Here is a 20,320-nt window from a genome sequence, read left to right on the forward strand (position 1 = left end):
CACGGTCGCTGGTGACGTGTATGCCTAGTGCTGATTACGTGGCCACTTCGCCAATTATTTTTAATTATTATTATTTTTTGGATTCGGGTTTTTCAGTGGGCCAGAGAACCGACTATGTTCTAACGATCTGATCCATCCACGTCACCAAGGCCCAAATTATCTCCATTTGGGCATTGGGTACTTTTTTAAGCCCAGCTGTCCAGCTCATTTACAGGTTCACTCCAGTGATTTAATGTAATTGTAAACCTTTAAACAGCCCAGCTCATCTCTTACATCCCCTAATTCAACCAATTACAATTAGCCACGTAATGGAAAAGATTGCACCCGACCTCTTCTTATCACTCCCAATTCACAAACCCCACTACCTACTACCGCGAGTAACACAGTCCTAGTAGATTTTTAACCTTGAAAAATCCTGGAAGCTCTGTTTGGCAAACAGCAGAAAACAACGTTTTGTTTTGTCAGTTGCCTGCTCACTTGGCGACATTTCCCAAGCTCCAAACCGGGTTCTTCTCTTCGGTTTATCCGCCTCTCTCCTTCTCGAATTTGCCTTAAAACTCGATAGAATAAAGGGAAACTCCCATTCACTTGCTCCGTACATTTCCCGCCTCCGGCAACCGTCTTCTTTCCCGGTAACAATGTCGCAGTCCCTCAAATTCTTCACTCCCTCCCGTTCTCCTTATCTCACAATCTCGAAACTTCCGGCAACGTCCTATACCCGGTTCCCGGTAATTAACCTCCCGAGCAAAAAACACTCCATCACGATCACGAAATCTTTATCTTCGGATCTCGATGCCACGTCATCGCAAGTCCTGGCTTCTGGAAACGGCCAGAGCGGAGTTTCGGGGGTGTTATCGGCGGACAACGTGGGGTCGGTTCTTTCTCATGCGCCGTCGGATTCGGGAGCAGCGGCGATCGAAGTGGACGCCGTGACGGAGGCGGAGCTGAAGGAGAATGGATTCCGGAGCACGAGGCGGACGAAGCTTGTCTGCACAATTGGTCCAGCCACGTGCGGGTTCGAGCAGCTGGAAGCGTTGGCTGTGGGAGGAATGAACGTAGCTCGAATCAACATGTGCCACGGCACTCGTGAGTGGCATCAAAGAGTGATCGAACGCGTGAGGAGACTCAACGAAGAGAAAGGCTTCGCCGTCGCTATTATGATGGATACTGAAGGTAGCGAGATTCACATGGGTGATCTTGGTGGCGCTGCCTCCGCCAAAGCTGAGGTAAAAAACGAATTAAAAGGAGAGAATCTTTATAAAAATTGAAACTTTTTTTATTTCATTAATTGTGTAATATTTATCCGCGAATGTAGGATGGTGAAATCTGGACATTTAGTGTTAGAGCTTTCGGATCACCCCGGCCAGAGCGTACAATTAATGTAAATTATGACGGTTTTGCTGAAGGTTCGTAATCTTAATTTTTAGTCAAAAAATAAGTAATTATAAGCAAATTGATTGTTTGGTGATTTAAATAAAGATTGTTTGGTGTTGGTATATAGATGTCAAAGTCGGGGATGAACTTTTGGTTGATGGTGGGATGGTGAGGTTTGAGGTGATTGAGAAGATTGGTCCTGATGTTAAGTGTAGGTGTACTGATCCCGGCTTGTTGCTTCCGCGAGCTAACTTGACTTTCTGGAGGGATGGGAGTCTTGTTCGCGAGCGTAATGCTATGCTTCCTACCATTTCTTCCAAGGTTGTTACTTGTTTCTCTTTTTGGTTTTTTGAATTTAATTACGTGGTATTGAATGATTTAGCTAATGTTAAAGTTAGTTTGATCCAAAGATATTTATAATTTGTCTTTGGTCACATACGGTAACGATGGAATCATACATTAAGAACTACTGATATTATAGGATTTGGCATCTCTTTGAATTATACATGCATTTGTCTGAAGTTCAGTATATTCTACTTGCTGATATTAAATGTTTTAACTTGTTGAATATTGTCTTGCACTTCTTTAAATGCAAGAACAACTTATATGGCACTTTCTTTTTCCATAAAGAATTATAAGGAATTGGCTTACGTGATGTTGCAAAAAGAAGTCCAAGGATATTTAAAAGTTAATAAAAAAAAGTTCATAATTAATCACGAATTTGTTTCAAATGTGGTAGGGTAGCTAATCCAACTCTTTGAACCGCAGCAATAGTGTTTTTTGGGGTCTGCTTTCACTATTTATTCTGTAGGTTCTCATGAGTTCGAAAATGTGATGTTCAGGTATTTAAGCATGTGTCTTTATTCTATGTCTTGATGCATATGTAACATTCATGTAATTACCTTCTTGTTCTGTAGCAATGTTGGTCACCTGCATGGTGGTATATCTGTTTCTGGTGAAGCACTTATCTAGAAAAAAAATGTAATGCCTGGTTGCGTGATCAAGCTTTGTTTTCACTGCAGGATTGGTTGGACATTGATTTTGGGATAGCAGAAGGTGTTGATTTTATTGCAATATCCTTTGTCAAATCTGCAGAAGTGATTAATCATCTTAAAAGCTACATTGCTGCAAGGTCACGTGGTAGGTAAGTGTCATACGTTGCCTTGTACGCTCAGAAGTGTGGATCAATTCTGATATTTTTGAAAGGTTTCTCAGCTTCTACTTTTGACATACATGCATGTGCACTTTCAACAGTTGCAAATTAGAAACTGAGACTGAAACTTAATACTCTTTTACTAACATATATGCTAGTGTTCCAAATAACATGTCTGCTGAAAATGGCATCTCAATATTATGATGCAGTGACATAGCTGTCATTGCAAAGATAGAGAGTATTGACTCATTAAAGAACTTGGAAGACATTATCCAAGCATCAGATGGAGCTATGGTTGCAAGAGGAGACTTGGGTGCTCAGATACCTTTGGAACAGGTTCCATCAGCCCAGCAAAGGATCGTCCAGCTATGCAGGCAGCTAAATAAGCCAGTGATCGTTGCCTCCCAGCTACTTGAATCAATGATTGAATACCCTACACCCACTCGAGCTGAAGTTGCTGATGTTTCTGAAGCGGTGAGGCAGCGAGCTGATGCTTTAATGCTCTCTGGTGAGTCAGCTATGGGGCAATTCCCTGAAAAGGCATTGGCTGTTCTGAGAAGTGTTAGTGTGAGAATAGAGAAGTGGTGGAGGGAGGAAAAACGCCATGAGGCTATGGAACTGCCAGATGTAGGAACTTCATTTGCAGATAGTATCTCAGAAGAGATTTGTAATTCTGCAGCCAAGATGGGTAAGAATCTTTGGTTCTGATACACACACACACCTATGTGTTGGCACAAGCATTCATGTTTAAATTTATATCTGGTGTTTATGTGGCTTCTCTCTTCATTGAATGGCTTTTGCCAAGCGTGGAAAGAATTTTGTGCATCTTGAGACTTTTAAAACTCGGTTCCATGTTCGATATACATGGAATTACTCTTTGAGTATTTGAGGCAAAAATTTCTACTCCCTGGTAAGGTGGGTGTAAGTCATGTAAAGGATCTTTGTAGATCTCTGTCGTCTATTCCTTCTTTTTTTTTTTTTCCTCACGTGATTATGTTTTGGTTGGGGCATTTGGATGATTTGGGCAACTTTCATAAGTTCATTGTTTCAATATGAGAGTATTGCTTTTATTGAGCTTATTTAAAATGTTAATAATTCTTCTTCAGATAACAAATTTAGAAGGCAATCAACGTCAATTATTGGTAGATACTATATAGCTTCATTTTTGAAAGTATCTTGGTGAATTTGTGATAGCCTGTATAGTTTGCTCATTGTCTCCTAAAATCTGGTAGATTGAATAAGCTTTTATAAATGTTTAATTGCAAACAACTTTTGTCCTGGGATTATTATTGGTGATCTTCTCTTCCTCCGCCTCCCCACTTTTCCCCTGATGGTCCCGGTGTTCATTCTGTCTTGTTATCCTCTGTTTCTTCATATTTTTTTCCCAAAAGATGTGATAATAATCTATGGTTTAGATAAGTAGATGACACAATGTCAACCACCAACGAACTGATTGGTTATCCTTTTTCAGCTTTGCCTATGAAACTCAAGAAACAGGAGCTGATATTTCATCGTGAGTTTTCTTTAATTATGGTCTTGATGTGAGTTTGGTTGTGATCTGCAGCTAACAATTTAGAGGTGGATGCCCTTTTTGTTTACACGAAGACAGGCCACATGGCATCTCTTCTATCACGTTGTCGTCCAGATTGCCCGATCTTTGCTTTTACAACCACAACTTCTGTCCGCAGGCGTTTGAACCTACAGTGGGGTCTGATACCCTTCCGTCTGAGCTTCTCGGATGATATGGAAAGCAACCTTAACAAGACTTTCTCCTTACTCAAGGCTAGGGGAATGATCAAATCAGGTGACCTTGTAATTGCTGTCTCAGACATGTTGCAGTCCATCCAAGTCATGAATGTTCCTTGAAAACTCAGTATGATTCAGATTCTGGTCGTTTTTCAACCCTGCCTCTAGACTGTTTTTATCTATTAAACTTCCTGCATCCTTCACTATCAGTTCAACTTGATTACTGTTAGAAAGAAATTTATTGCCAGAGGAAAATGAAGAGCAATCACAATCAGTTCAACTACCGCCCATGCCTCTTAGCAGCAAGGACAGCAGCGAAATCTACATTATAAGGTACATCTCACAGTTTTCTACTTTAGATGTTTCATGGTGTTGTGGTTGGGGCATGCCAGCACAATTTATAATGCATTTATTTCACTTTGATAGTGTTATAAAATGTAGTCCTGAACCTGAAAGGCAGAGCTGTAATTTTCTTCAGTCTGTTTGATTATTGTCTTGGGATTTCAAAGGCAAACGGAGCTCATGTATGTTAGTATTTTTGTTATTCAGCTAGAATTTATGTTTAATAAAACTGTTTGTTTTCAATCTATGTATGCCTAATCAACACTTGCAGTTGCAGGCAGGCTTTTTGTAAAATTCTTACATTTTATCCACTCATTCATCCTTTCCTAGTTGATTTGAATGACTTCACCCATCCACACAATGCTCCAAAGTTGAATATCAAGTAACGTTAAGAGTTGGTATTTGTTAAATATTTGAAGCATTGAAGCCATTGACATTGATCAGAGCTCGACTATTTCAAAGTTCTGAATTAATGGCAACTACCCAGTTACATTTTGGAAACAAGAGAAAGGAAGGATTTCTGGGTAAAGGGGCAAAACTGGGCCGACAAATGGGCAACCATGACAAGTATTAAGGCCTGTATGATTGGCCTTGGGCTTTTAAGTTTGCCACTTGAATTCGCCTTCATTAGATTCGGTTAACAACATAAACTGCTATGTTAGTATAAGTAAATTTTTAAAAAAGTTACAACTCTATTATTAAATCATAATTACAACAAGCTGGTTCTCGGTATAATCATATAATTTTTTATTTTCTCGATTTTCATTTTCTTCAAAAAGTAAAAAAAAAAAAAAAAAAAGGAAGAAGAAGAAATAGAGGTGAAACTAGAAAGTTGAATTTTAGTCCACACTTATATCGCGAACACCAAGCTCACTAGTTTGTTGTATGGGAGAAACTAGAAACTGATTTTTCACTCGAAAACATCACAAGAAAGTAAAAAGTTGGAAGAGTGAAAAGGAAGAAAAAGAAAAAGAAAGTGGTAAGGTACAAACTAAAGAATGACACTTTTGTTGCAGTGCAGTTTTAGATAGAGAGCACGAGTGCTTTGGCAATATATGCAGAGATGGCTTAGATGCTCTCCTTCCCTGCAGGCAGGCAGGGACACTGCCTGCATCTCTGCATTTTGGGTATTTTTCCAGCCTTTTTAATTTGAGGACACCGCTTTTAAACCTCAACATTTGTTCTCTCTTCCTTGTCTCTTTTCCTCGCCACCATCTAATCATTGCTAAAAACCAAGATACTCAATTAATTGGCACACCAGAGACTGACTATAGTAATTTCTCATGTTTCTACTTTTATACCCCATTTCATTTTACTTCCAAATTTTCAATTTAAAAACTACAAAAAATATTAAAAATTTTGTAAAAAAGAAGAAAAAAAAATTATGAATTGTCTCTATTCTAAAAGGAAACTGAGATGGGTATTGGGTAATGACTTGTCTGCTCAAATTAGTTATGTCCATAGCGCAACTTACATGTAGGTGGGCTCAAAGAGCCATCAAACTTCAATTGAATGATTAAATGGACCCACCTTTTTCTTTTTCTTTTTCTTTTGTTTTGATGCTCAGATTTGCCAATACACCTACAAAAAGGGTTTCTGCAGGTTTACTTGAAAGCCTATGCAACACCTGCTGTACTGCTGCAACTGATTTTGTTAACAATTTTGAAAAAAAAAAAAAAAGTTTCATTTAAAAAAAAAAAACATAAATAATTCCTCATAAAGTTTCTATCCATGCATTCTCATGTATTATTATTTAATTACAAAGTGTCATATCATAAGTAATGCAAACGTAAATTTTTGAAAGATAATATTTGATTCACTAAGCCACTATTAAATCGACGACACGTGTGAGGTTTATGCTTAATTATTTGGCCTCTATTTTACTTTTCTTATTTGTGTCTTGTCTTCATCTTGAAAAAAAAGGAAAGAAAAATCCCGAAACACCTCCTAATATTATTTAGAAAATCCAAAACGTTCATAGGTTTTACCCAAATTACCAAAGCTGACTAACCTCTTCGTAAAATCCCGAATTGTCCTCCATTCAGCGACTAATTTACAATGTCAGTGTTACATTCTGCAGGTCTAATTAAAATCATTGTACTTTAAATTTGTAAAATTAGAAATAAAAAAAGGAGACTAAAATGAGAGGGTGTATGTACGTATAAAACAAAATAAAATTGTTTCTATAACATAGAAGTATACAATTGATTTGTGAAAGGATTGATGATGTCTTAAGCATAATGGAATAGATGTGTCACTCAACCTACCCCACAAGTGGGCCAAAACATGTATAATGGAGTCCTCCAACCTTGAATACTATAAGAACAGAACCGTGAAACAGTTAAATTATGCAATTATTTTTGTTACAGTGTGATAAGAAAACAATGTTAGTACAAAGTTCTGTTTGGCCTTGCCCGATTAAAAGAAAAAAAAAAAAAAAGGGGGAAATACCCAAAAGAAGAATCCAAGCACAACAGTCCTAAAAAGAGGGTGGGTTTTGGTGTTGGGAGGACAAAGACATAGCCATCATTTCACATGTAGCTTCCCTTATCTAACACCTTTATGTCCTCATCAGTCATCATCTCCATTATTAATTAAAATGGGAAAAAAAAAATTTCATAGTTTTAGACACCAACTTTGTTGTAATTGATACAAACAAACAGGGTAGTGTTATGATATTATGTTTTCTTGTGTGAAGAAGAGAAGAGAAAAGAATAATGATACAATTAAGCATTTTCCAGCCATGATATTCCTACATTGCCATGAATTTTTGATTATTATCTTCAAGTCAACTATATTAGAAAATAATTTAGCTAATCTCTTTGCCAAATATTAGTGGGTTTGTTCCATAATGAAGGGGAGATTTTAATTAATTTCATGAGGAACCATCAACAATCACGAAATCAGATGATGCATTGTTAAATTTGCTTGCCAACATGCAATCACCATTAATTTTTAATCTTTTGATCCACCAACTCGAATTTTAATATGATTATGAGGGGATTAAGAAAAGATTATCTTTAATCTCCTATGGATGTGCCTAAACAACATAGGCAATAACAAGGCAAGTATAAATATATATATATATATATAAATTTGTGGGTCCTTTGCTTACGGAATCTTAATCTCTAACATATGTAGATTTTTTAAAGGCAAAAACATTACATTAATGATATGATAGTGATACATACATTGACAAAATAATATCTCTTTCTTTCTCCTCCACATTAATTTTATATTACCGGCTGTTTATCACTAGCTTCAACTTTTCAATAAATAGTTAAAGAGAAAAGAGTAATTAACATGGGAGTTGATTTGGATTGCTTTAATTTGTATGTAAAATCAGATCAAACTCGTACATTATGAGACTCGAATTTAAGATTTAAAAATTTCAAAGACTTCATCATCCACGATAATATGGGGTCTTGATTTGCAAGATTATATTATTGTATGGATTTCTTAAGATAAGATGGAGATAGATTTGACTAGGTTATCGAAGAATTTAATGGTATGTTAGGCCAACAAAATGAGGGCTTATGGAGGAGAAGATAAGGGGGGGGGAAAATGGTAGGACTACTTTGTGACGTTTGCCCCCTGTTTGGTTTAATTGGTTGTACAGAGGATGACCCTTTCTTAAATATAGGCCATAGGGAAAGCTTCCTTGGGGTGGTGACCAAGGTTTGGTTTTGTGACATGATGACATCAACATAGCCTACACCCATTACTCTTCATAAGAAAAAGTATAAAATAGACTTGTTTTTGTAATTTTTTTTGTTTATAAATTGATTGGTTGATTAAATTAAAGAGGTGGGTTGGAAATGTATTGGTTTGGTTTAGGGTAGTTTGCTTACAAAGGATACACTAAATTTGCTCCAAATGCAATGCTACATATTAAACCAGGTTCCATTTCTTTATAATGCCTATCTTTATCCTATAATAATGACAGCTCTACTAGTTATTTGTTGAGGGTGGAGCACAGTTTAATCCAACATTGCAAATTGTTGAATGTAGAGTTTTATGAAGCTTCATTTTTTTTTTATGTCAAGAGTAAGATTAATCATGCATAAATTATCTCGATTGATTTATCAAATTCATTAACGTAATTAAATAAAATTGCATTTGATTGTTGTTTTTAATTTTAAATTAAATCGTGCCAAATATAATTACATGACAAAGCTAAAACTCTTTGTTCTTTGAATAGGAAGGATGTATAATTACGTTATAACAAATCATATCTTCCGAGCAAGTCTTTCTAATTAAATCGGGTTATATATTTAACACTTCCCTTAGCTTTTCTTGTAACTATGAATGGATAATTCTATTATCTGTTATACTTCTGCCAGCTTACTAAAAATTGACAAGCTTACATTCGCATGTTGATCACAATCTTTTTCATTACCCAAAAAAGAACATAAATAATACTTTTCCCACCCAACAAATCCATTTCCAATATATCTAACTTCCATTGTATGGTAAATTTGATATTAAATAAATAAGAAAAAACTAAGCTAAATAATAGACTTAGAATGTGGTCATGAGATTTTGTTATTATCACCGAAATTCAAAGCAAGAAATACCTATAGTCATGGCCAATGCAACGACTGATGACTGAAATACTAGCTTGTCCAAGACCCCAAGACTCAGAAAGACTCAGTAATGCCATTGTTTAGGGGTCTAGCAAGAGATTAGAGTCCTCACATCTTCTAAGAGAAACACATGTAGAAGGGAAAGAGAGAGACCTAGTTTTAATTGAAACCCATTCATAAGCCTCCTTCATCTGTAATGAATTGATGCAAAATGACTCATACTTTTTGGCCCACTGTCAAATCACAATAGCCTTTTCCAGACGTTACATGGTTTGGATTCCTAGAAAACAATAATAGGATTGAGTTTGGGTTTACTCCCCTCATTGATTTACCTGATTTAATCTTAGTTTGTCTAAGATTAAACCTTACACTCTTAGAAACAAAAATGGAGTTCAATTTTTCTTCCCCAAACAAATTTAAAAGAGAATTGTTTTGAACCTAACATCCTTTTCTTATTACAACTGAAATATAGGGGTGAAAGGAAGCAGTGAAGCACCCACCCACCCACCTATTAAGCAGAGAGTAAGAAAGGTCAACAAACTTGACAGTAGGAAGCAATAAGATGATTTAAATATATAGACTAGTGAAGATAAAGCAAGTTATGGGACTTTTAAGAGATAAGTTTATGGGGAAAACAAGATCCAAAGTACATTAATAAAGATTTGAGATAAGGATTTTTCCAAGCGAACAGAAACATTCAATTATGAAGGTAGGACCTCCTCATTTCCTTAGTAGCAATTTTCAAAAATATGTGATCACCAAGCCAAAATATTCTTCAAGTCTGCAACTTTTCCCTCAAGTCACAAAAAAGTAATCCTTATTCTCTACTACTATTTGGTAAATTAAAAGGCATTTGAGTTTCCCAAAGCTAAAATTAGTAGCCCATGTTCCAACCCCCCAAAAGAAAAGAGATACAATAATTTCAATAGACATCATGAAAAGAAGTTCACTAAAGGTGAAATCAATTGTCTTTGCCACATTAAAGTTCCAATATTATACTAAAAAAGAAACACAAATCTAATGGATTTGTGACAAATTTCTAATCTATGAAACATGAATTTTTTTTGTTTTTAATTAATTCTTGGGTTTGGGTTTTGGCTTTCTCATCATTTTTTTTTTTTCAAAGCATAAAGGAAAGAAAAAAGATTCAAAAGATAAGTATGGTAGGTTTTGGCCCCATTTGTCTTTGCATGAGGAAAGTGGAAACCAGGGGCTGGTTGTTTTTTTTTTAAAATAAAACTTTTTGATTATGGGTTGCTTGCACTTGAATATAGGGATTGTGTTGGCAAGAGCCCTACAGCTTTCAAAAGTGAAGGAAAGAAACAAAAGGCTTCACATTAATTAACAAGATGCCCTCTCCTTTATACAAATGCAAAGATGATCATTCATTCCCTGCTGTGCAATTTGTATTTTTCTGTGTCATAATTTGCTTTGAACCCATTATAGATTTTTGAACCCTTTGTCTTTTTAATCAACATTTAACCCAATTCAAATCATTCAGAGGTTGGCGTTGGCTACCACAATAAGATAAGGTGATTTGGAGCTTGTACATTCTGTTAAGCAAGTGAGATTTAGGAAAATTATGGGTGAATGAGTCTATTTAGTCTGAAAATTTGTTCTTAACTGGTCTGATGGTAATAAGGAATAGGTCTGCCAAAATGATTAAACTAAATAAAAAAATACCCATGTGTTGAATTGACAAGGCAAAATCCAATCCTCCACTCATTTTGCCTTTGAACTGATCAAGTGGGCAAAGCCCATGCTAATTTTATTATCTGTTGTCGCCTCTAATTCTCAGTCACCCTCACCCACAAATGGAACAGCCCTCCTCTCTTAGGAATTTAAAAGACAACAAAACAGGAAAATTTTGTACACCTAATTATGTCATGTCTTTTATACACACAACATTGAGGATAATGACTAGACATGCGTACACATGAAGACTCAGCTTCCGTTTGTAAGAATCTTGATTCAACTCTTTTCTTCAAGTTTTTTTTAACTCCCCGCTCCTAACGCTCCAAGTGCTTTCAAACTATTCACTGCTCTCTGCTTTCAGATAATTATGGTCCCGATCAGATCTTTCTACTCTGATATTTCTTCCAAACTATGAACTAGGACCACGTATTTTTTTTGCGTCCAAATTTATTTTAAAATTGAATAAAATTATTGACTAAAATCGAGTAAGATCTCGAAATTTAAATACAGAACCGATTAAACACGAGAAATCATTTTAAAAATTTTAAAATCAAATCATTAAATTAATAAAATAAAATCTTATTCTTATCATATAATTATTCTACCAATTTACAAGTCATATACTCATACTTTCTAACTATTTGTTCACAACAAAATAGTCATTGCATTTATTTTTGAACATGAATTCAACTAAATTAGTTGCAGATTTGAGTCACCTATATAGCAGCAAATTGTACTTTCCTACTCCGGTTTCCGCGTGACCAACGCTAAGACTTTTTTTGTACTTTGGACCACTTGTTTTATTCGGTAGAAATTTAATAAGATAATAATCCATTTTTAATTATCTTATATTTATTCCTTGACCATGATTAAAGCATGCCAGTCCACAGAAGCTAAACACTAGGATGGAGAAAGGTATAAATCTAGAAATATGTATTATTATAGAAAATTTACACCAATTACCTTGTTAAGCACGTTAATTGCTATACCAAGTGAAGTAACATTTCACTAATCAAAATTAAAAGTCGGTGTCTTGATGCAAATTCAATACCTTGATTAGTTGATTTTTTTTAAAAAAAATTATTAGACCTGACATATACAAAATTTGTTGTTTTCAATAATACATGATTACCGACATATGTACTTTACTTAATGTATTTTTTATAATATTATGCAGTTTTATTTACTTCTGTAGCCAAGAAAAAATTAAAGGATATTATTAAACATTTCAGTCTCCATCACCAGGAATATTTAAATGTTGCATTAAGTAGAATATTAAGTATTAAGAATTTGAGATTGTTAAATTAAATCACTAGAAGTGAGGTGAATGGGATGAAAGTTCATTTATATATATATATATATTATTTCTTTAAACTTTAAAGTTTAAATAGTTGAAAAATACTCACTCGTAACTTGAACAAGAACGTTGTAGCTCAGGACTTTCGTTCGATGGATGTGGGTTCCCTCTAAACTGATCATTAATAATAAAAACAACATGTCATGATCAAACGGTCCAAACCAATCAAGGATTCAATATTTTATAACTAACAAAAAGAAAAAACTAATTCAACATAAAAAAATTGATTTCGGTAAATTGGATCCTCTTACAGTAGAATACGTGTCACAAAATGTTAGGCGCGCAGTTATCAAGAGGTTGTACCACACTCACACTTTGAACCGCATCCCTTAATTTCTCACCCTCCACGATTTCAAATTTACCATCCTCTATTTCATCGAGTAACGGCAACAGCTCTAAATATCTCCGAAACCGGAGACAATAGTGAAAGGATAATAAGGTAACTTCAAAGTTTACTCTTCCATGTCAAAACACAGAATTGCCACGTCAATAAGGATAAATGATGACAGGTATGATTCCAGGTGGAGTACCAAGTCCAAGTCAGCTTTCAAGCCAAAAAAAAGAAATAAAAAAAAAAACTCTTCGACTTTTCCTATAAAAGGCCTCGGCGAAATTACCCTTCGCCTTCATTCTCCTTATCTTCATCCAGAAAACAACAAAAGAAGAAAAAAAAGAAAATCTCCTCCTGTAATCCTCCAGCTCCCTAATCACCGTCGCCGGAGAAATGTATATTCCGGCGAACAGTTATTTTCTGTCTATACGCAATGTTCGTATCTCCGATTACCGTCGCCACGTCTTCCACGAAAACACCTAACCTTTTTTGGGCTAAAGTAGCTTCTTAAGTTTTGGCTAATGTGCATTAATTTTGTTAAATTTTCCAATCAATTTTTTTGTTTTGGGGAGGTTTGTGTATTTGTGTAAATTCTTTTCCTTGGAGTAAGGGATTTTTGGATGTACATGCAGAAGAAATCAGAGTCATTAATTGATTAGACTCTTTCAGCTCATTTTAGGCTCTAAAGATTTTGATCGTAACTGAACATAGAGCAGCAGGGTTTTAGGGGAAAAAAAGAAAAGAAAAGGGAAGCTCTAACCTTTTTTCTGATGAAGGTTCAGCCGATCGACATCGATTCACAAGCACAAAATGAAACTGTTCCGGTACGAGTCGAACCGGTCAAGCCGGTTCTTAAATCGCGTCTAAAGAGACTCTTCGACCGGCAGTTTCCAAGTGTTCTGAGAATATCAACAGCGGAGAAGCCGAGTATTGGTGAAACTCAGTTTAATACTAGCAAAGATGGAGGGATTGAGTTTGAACCGAGTACGGTTTGTTTGGCTAAATTGGTTCAGAATTTCATCGAAGATAGCCACAACGACAAGCAACCGCCACCGCAGCCGCCTCCAGCTAAATGCGGGCGTAACCGCTGTAATTGCTTTAATGGAAACAGCAACGATAGCTCCGATGATGAGGTTGATGTGTTCGGTGAATCGATCAACGGTGGATCATTGCTTGCCGATGCTTGCGATACACTCAAGGTACAAAAAATTAATAAAAAAAATAAGAAATGTAAGTTCTCTTTTCTGCTTTTTCCACAGATCTTAACATAATTTTGTTGAAAATTTTGAAAAAAAAAAAACAGAGTCTGGTACCATGTGCCAGCGTCGTGGAGAGAAACCTCTTAGCTGATACGGCGATGATCGTTGAAAAGAACAAAAATTGTAAACGAAAAGACGATTTGAGGAAGATCGTAACCGACGGTTTAGTTTCTCTCGATTATAACTCTTCAATTTGCAAATCAAAATGGGACAAGTCTCCATCTTTCCCCGCTGGTAACCTCCTTTTTCTAGATTCTTCCAAAATTGATAATTTTTTTTCCACAAAATTGCAAATTGATTTTTTTGTTAAATTTTAGGTGATTATGAGTATATAGATGTGGTTGTGGAAGGGGAGAGAATGTTGATCGACGTTGATTTTAGATCGGAGTTTGAGATGGCGCGATCGACTGGAGCCTACAAAGCGATCGTCCAATTGCTGCCGTATATCTTCGTCGGTAAACCGGACCGTCTCGATCGTATTGTTTCTATCGTATCGGAAGCGGCTAAGCAGAGCTTGAAAAGGAAAGGAATGCACCTCCCTCCTTGGAGAAAAGCTGAGTACATGCGAGCCAAATGGCTCTCTCAATTCACCAGACCCTCTTCGGCATCCGAAGATGTTTCGGATAAAACTGATTGCAAGGAAACAAACGATTGCAGTGGTTGCGGAGAGCTGGATTTAATTTTCGGCGAGGAAAAAGAGGCCTCGCCGGAGGAAAATTCCGGCGTGAAAGACTTGCCGGTGACTCCGTTGACCACGTGGCAACCGCCGGCGGTCAAACCGAAGAGTGTAGAAAGAGGAACGAAAGTCGTCACGGGATTGGCTTCTCTGCTCAAAGAGAAACCATAAAAAGTTTTGCAATTTTTTTATTTGTTTTTTGTTTTTACAATTTTCACCGGATATAAAAAATATGGATGATATAAAAAATCGTATAATCCTTTTTCTGTTTACTTTCCCTTCGTTTTTTGTTAGCAAGGGTTATTTTCTTTCTTTGTAAGAGGCAGGAAATGTATTACCGTTGTAATAAAAATAGTTAAATAGTTATATAAAAAAAAGTAGTAGTAAAGATTAAAAACACCTGAGAAACAGTGCAGTTCTTGTTTTAATTATATGCAAATTTGGTTGGTGTTGTTTCTTGAGAGGGGAACAAAGGGGTATGAAACTTTCCTTTCTTTAATTTTTTTTCTCATCTTTTTAGGGTACTTACCTTTTTCTTTATTTATTTGTTTGAGAATTTCAATTTTATTGAATTTTTTTTAAGGCTCGACGAGGCGCTTGTTTATGACGGCAGAGAGAGAAGCCTCGTGGCGTCTCAGTCTTCGTGCATAAAAGAAAATTTTTTTAAAAAAAAGCTTCATTAGATTTGCGTGATATTCTCTTTTCTAATTTCTATGATATATATATATATATATATATATTTTATTTTTGAGATATCAAGGGGGCTCGTGAAACTATTCATGGATTTCGCGGCGTACGGGGCCTTCTTTTGAGTTGGTGTGAAAACGAGTATTAGCACGTGTGAAGTTTCCATTGAACGTTGAATGGTAGCATGGCACTCCTTAAAAACAGAGAGAAAGAAGACAATTTTGACCCTCTCCATGACTTTCAAACATCCGACGGCTCAAACCCAATTTGATCAAATCAGACAAGCCGAATGCGGTTCATCAAACTACCGATGAAATCTAACTCTGGTCAATGAAGAAGAATATCTATCTGTTACATTTTGTATTCCTCGCTTGCCTTACGAAGTCGGGGAACTCGGATAAGAATTTCCATTTAAGTAATTATGGAGATATTTTTTTACAACACAATTGGGAATAAAAAATTACTAACGTAAGTATTTTCTTTGAATAAGAGAAATAAAGCTGCATCCCTTATTGAGGCAATACCTGGACCTTAATTTTGGGCCAAGACAGCTGACATTATTCAGCAACAAGGCTCTTTTCCATATTCCTTTTACCAAAAATTAAGAAAAGAAGAATCTTTTTATTGCTTTTTACATTTACTTCTAACAAAAATATATCTCACAATCATTGTGGTGGGCCATTTGTAATCCGTCTGTCTATATATATATATATATATTCTTAAATTATTACATAAATATAATATTATTATCGAATTATTATTTTTCTACTGTATTACTTTATTCTATATCTGAATTATTATTTTATTTTCTTATGAAGTGGGTAGGGTCGGTTGTCTAGCTCTCAGAACTAATGAGGAGTTGTGGGGTCTCTGTTCCTTTTCTTATTTTCGAGTTTGATAAGACTCAGGGTGGGGTCTTCCTTTGCCTTTCCCCCTCTCTCTCTCTCTCAAAGCAAAAACAATAAAAGCAAATTGCCCCAAGTTTGACAATACTAATAATGTCTTCATGAAAGCAACCCTCCACCCACTTCTACTCTCTTTCTCTTCCCAGAAGGATGGTCTCAAGGAAAAAAGATTGCTTCTCGAGTGTAAATTTTGATTTTACTGAGTTTGCCCGTATCACACGAAATCGGAACTAGCTATCCCATTAATAATTTCATCAATTTTGTCTTTCCCACATTTCGCTGCAAAATTCAACAATTTCAGATTCCAACATAATCCTTCAGTCAAAATTATATGTAAATTCATAATAAATTGATTAACATGTTGTTTTCTGATTTGTTTGGAGAAGTTTTCAAAGTCAGTGAGGCTAAGCTTAAGAAGAATGGACTGGACTAACGCGACTAAGAAAATACATTCCTTTGATTTTGTGCTGTTACCTGAAACACAGACGTTGAGGAATGTAACCATCATCATCCCAATCCAAAACAGTGGTTTAAGTGTGTGTGAGAGTTGAGGAAAGGTCTAGTCATCTTTGCCCCATTATCCCAATCGTATGGTTCAACGTGTCCCCCCCTTCACATTTCTTCCTTTATTCAAGCATTTTTTATCCACTGTCACTATGGTCTCTTAAATATTAGGTGACATGTGGTCCTGCTTTGGACCCCTTCCCTCTTTTGCACTTTTTTATTCTTTTGCTCTTCCTCCTCTCTTTTAATTTCCCCTTTTCCCTTTTGTAACGTTATGATCTTTGATGGGTCAAAAATGGGCTTACAATTAGCTGAAGATCATATCGGTAATTCTGCTTGAGATTGAATTGAAAACTTGATGGGCTTCTTTGGCATCAATGCTAGTGGTGATGGAGAACTGGAACCAATTCATATTCCCATGGTCATGGAAATGGAGAATCATATACATATATTTTACACGTTTTGTCTACCTACAACTGGTTCCAATTTGATTATTATGTGACAAATATGTGTGAAAATTATGATTTTATAAAAATTAGTTGACACGGTGTTCATGATATATTTATTCTTTTATATTTTGATAAACGATATCATGTTACGAGAGGTTATATAACACGATTAATGACATATATAAAATTCTTAATGATTTTTTTTTCTGAAAAATTAAAACCCAAAGTTGTAATCCTCTCCTAGACCTCTCCACTAATAGAAGAAGAAAAAAAAAAGGAATGTGGTCCAAAAAGTAGGTTTTTCTTTCTTATTTTGGCCAACCTGCAACCATTGAATGACCTACCAGGCCGGTTTGGATAGGTATTTTCGAGGATAAAAGAGCAATTAATTTGGCCAAAACAGCATTGTGAATGTGGTGATAATTATATTTGATTTTTTGGTGTCAGAAAGGAATTGATTAGTCATATGATATTTTAATTTTTGATCCCTTGAACAAGGAAAAAAAAATAGGAAGGTACTTCAAAGTTTCAAATTTCCTGTTTTAGATGATGTAAACTTCTGCCAATTTGATCATCAATTTAAGTCACTGAGTTAAACTTAATGCAACTATGACAAAGAAAAAAGTGATAAAACCATAATTAATGCTCCATATGAAGAAGGGTTTTAAAGATATTTTCAGGAACAATATCAGAAAGCTAAAGACAGTAGTAAGAGAAAAAAAAAAATTGATGCCATCTATCGACTGACTCGAGACTGATATATGAAATGTAAAAATGCTGCAGTTACTGTTCTGATTTCTGATATTCAGCTATTCATTTGTAGCTGAAGAACCCTAGAAGGGGTGATGGATGGTGCTGTCCCCATAAATGAAATTTACAGAATTCCAGTTAAAAATCAACTCTCACACTAGAAATGATCCAATATAGGCCATGTTTCAAAAGGAGGAACACAAAATTATGATTTGATAAATGGTGGGGATGCAGATTTTGTGAATTTGGCATATTATCTGATTCATAGTTCATTCTACTTTGGCAAAAAAATAAAAAATTTGTTTACATTTGACACGATTTGATGAGGAATATGTAGCAGCCATGGCAGAATATGCTTAAGGCAGAATTTATGTTCACTTTCGATTCAATGGAAGCTAGATTTCCACCTTGGCTGCCATTTTGAAGAAGTCCCCGCTTGTTGTAGTTTGAAGTGCCTAAAGATGGAAATGGATGTTGATATCAGATTGGGCTCTCTCTTTCAATCTACAACGTGCAATTTTTCTATATCAAATATGATCAGGAAGCAGGTATGAAGGATTTCTCCACTAGTCAATTGCAAATGGTAGGTTACTTCAATATGAGTGAATTAAATTCATTTTTTTGAATTGGAAAAAAAGAAAGCATACACATCCATATACCTTTCAGGTGAAACCCAAGTTGGGAGTTTGTGAACAGAAATGGTGTTGTTGATGCTGATATCAAGTTAGCCACAAGTTTCCCATAACTTGGTAAAAATCATGGATTTGAGAATTGAGGTTTCAAGAAAGCTTGACCAGAAAAAAAAAAAATGAATACCCATGATTGATCTAGGACTGAGCTGTCAAGTGATGGCATCAGAAAAGGATATCCTTGTTTTGATTCCAAAATCACTTAAATGCAGTGTCTGGTTAGTTGGTTGGATCAAGCCACCTGTACCCACCAAGAAAACAAGAATCCAACTGCTCTTATTTATTTATTTATTTTCTTAGAGGTTTTAGTTCCATTGACTTCTCAACTATTAAAACTATATATATATATATTTTTAAATTATGTAGTTATAGAGAAGTGATTATAAGAGCATGACAAAGAGGGAAGGTTCCTTCGCAATATTGAAGTCAATGATTAGCTAATGATATTGATTTTCAAAGCAATAAAATATAATTGAATTGAGGAAGGTGTAATATAACAGAGTTTTGCAAATCAAGCAAGCCCCTGGTTTATCTTTCTTTTGAATGACTGTAATCTGAAGCCAGATTGTGTCAACACATATTTAATTTAATGCCAAATCTGCCGGCTGATGCAGGTGGGATATCAAACTATTCTTCTTTTTTCATGATAATGTTGGTTTGGCTTGGATTAACACTGAAGATTTTCTCACGTTTGGGTGGAGATCCTTCGTTGCTTACTGTTTCAAATCTCACGTTTTCATTGCAGCATTACTGCATGTGCATTTACCATTTTCATATGCTGCGAAATTTTGTGTTTCGTTCTCTTTTCTTTTAGGACCAAGCATTCCAATAAGCAATAGAAAGTGAAGAACAGAACTACTGTGTTGAAACCCAGAGGGCTATTTTACAGTATCCCACCATCCAATCTGATGTGGGTTCGGATTTCTTTAAAGAGCGAGGCCATTAAACCAATGGGCCGATGGGCTAGCAACCCTGGTTTGAGTTGAGTGGCACAGGCTTAGGAGTAGAAAATGAAAAGAAAATTAGACATCCTGACACGTGGAGCATTCAGGAAATCATTATTTTCTTTTTTTCAAACTATTAACATAATAAATGTATAACGTACATATGGATCAATTTTTTAAAATTTTTTTTATCTATTCGATACGAGATTGAAATATTTTATTTACTTTTTTTTGAAACATTTAACATAACAATTAAGCTATAAATAATAAATCTTGTTATGTTCGAAAATCTTAAATGACATTGTCTAATTAAATAGTAGATGCATGGTGTTGTTCACCGAACTTTTTTATTTTTTTCGATCGAACATGGTTTTATCAGAAGCATGTGTGTGATTTTCTAACGTCGTGATCCTCAAAATTCTATACTTAATATGGCAAATGGAAGTCAGAACAGCTAAACAAATAAACAAGAAATCAAATTCTATTACCTACATAGTTGCAATTTGCAAAGCGAGCTTTTAATTTTCACCATTATCTTCGACACGTTGCTCGTTACATGGTTTGATCTTTTTAGAAAGCAAAAAATCCATGATAAATTGATGGCTATATTGTTATCAACAAGTAAAACTTGTTAATAAAAACTAACTTTGATGATATCATGAGATCACAGGCAGCATGTGTTTACCTTCTGCAACAAAACTATAAAATGTTGAACACAAACTTGTGGTCAATATGCTATAGACTATGATATACCTCATGTGGATTGGGTCTGCTATGAATAAGTCCTCATGTTTTAGTTAATTTGACCATTACCAAATTTTTATCATATTTTGGTAATTTTATTTTATTTTTTATTTTTTTGGGTAAATACTA

At 35.3% G+C, this 20,320-nt stretch overlaps 2 protein-coding genes and 1 long non-coding RNA gene across 3 annotated transcripts; 2 read left to right on the forward strand and 1 right to left on the reverse strand.

Moving 5' to 3' along the window:
* The first annotated feature begins 397 nt into the window (after nt 1-397).
* On the forward strand, nt 398-4,860 carry PKP-ALPHA (Pyruvate kinase family protein). The gene is made up of 6 exons (XM_007034854.3): nt 398-1,226; nt 1,316-1,406; nt 1,502-1,695; nt 2,397-2,518; nt 2,737-3,215; nt 4,092-4,860. The coding sequence occupies exons 1-6, from the start codon at nt 639-641 to the stop codon at nt 4,391-4,393; spliced, it is 1,776 nt and encodes a 591-aa protein (XP_007034916.1). The 5' UTR covers nt 398-638; the 3' UTR covers nt 4,394-4,860.
* Nucleotides 4,861-10,926: 6,066 nt separating this feature from the next.
* On the reverse strand, nt 10,927-12,762 carry LOC148763371 (uncharacterized). Its single transcript, XR_016025949.1, has 3 exons — nt 12,505-12,762; nt 12,303-12,367; nt 10,927-11,247 (listed from the first exon to the last, which is right to left on the reverse strand). It is a non-coding gene; the product is annotated as an uncharacterized LOC148763371 (long non-coding RNA).
* Nucleotides 12,763-12,880: 118 nt separating this feature from the next.
* LOC18603092 (uncharacterized) lies at nt 12,881-14,918 on the forward strand. The gene is made up of 3 exons (XM_007034855.3): nt 12,881-13,783; nt 13,888-14,077; nt 14,161-14,918. Exons 1-3 carry the CDS (start codon nt 13,355-13,357, stop codon nt 14,688-14,690), a joined length of 1,149 nt encoding a protein of 382 aa, XP_007034917.3. The 5' UTR covers nt 12,881-13,354; the 3' UTR covers nt 14,691-14,918.
* Nucleotides 14,919-20,320: the final 5,402 nt, after the last annotated feature.

Source organism: Theobroma cacao, chromosome 4 (assembly GCF_053813885.1).
Source record: "Theobroma cacao isolate CCN51 chromosome 4, ASM5381388v1, whole genome shotgun sequence".
NCBI lineage: Eukaryota > Viridiplantae > Streptophyta > Magnoliopsida > Malvales > Malvaceae > Theobroma > Theobroma cacao.

Bases quoted from the DNA above. Each gene is read 5' to 3' on its own strand.
- PKP-ALPHA (XM_007034854.3), top strand. From the start codon at position 639: ATGTCGCAGTCCCTCAAATTCTTCACTCCCTCCCGTTCTCCTTATCTC. The intron at 2,519-2,736 runs GTAAGTGTCATA...ATTATGATGCAG, and splicing joins GCTGCAAGGTCACGTGGTAG to TGACATAGCTGTCATTGCAA. The intron at 3,216-4,091 runs GTAAGAATCTTT...TGTGATCTGCAG, and splicing joins TAATTCTGCAGCCAAGATGG to CTAACAATTTAGAGGTGGAT.
- LOC18603092 (XM_007034855.3), top strand. From the start codon at position 13,355: ATGAAGGTTCAGCCGATCGACATCGATTCACAAGCACAAAATGAAACT. The intron at 13,784-13,887 runs GTACAAAAAATT...AAAAAAAAACAG, and splicing joins ATGCTTGCGATACACTCAAG to AGTCTGGTACCATGTGCCAG. The intron at 14,078-14,160 runs GTAACCTCCTTT...GTTAAATTTTAG, and splicing joins GTCTCCATCTTTCCCCGCTG to GTGATTATGAGTATATAGAT.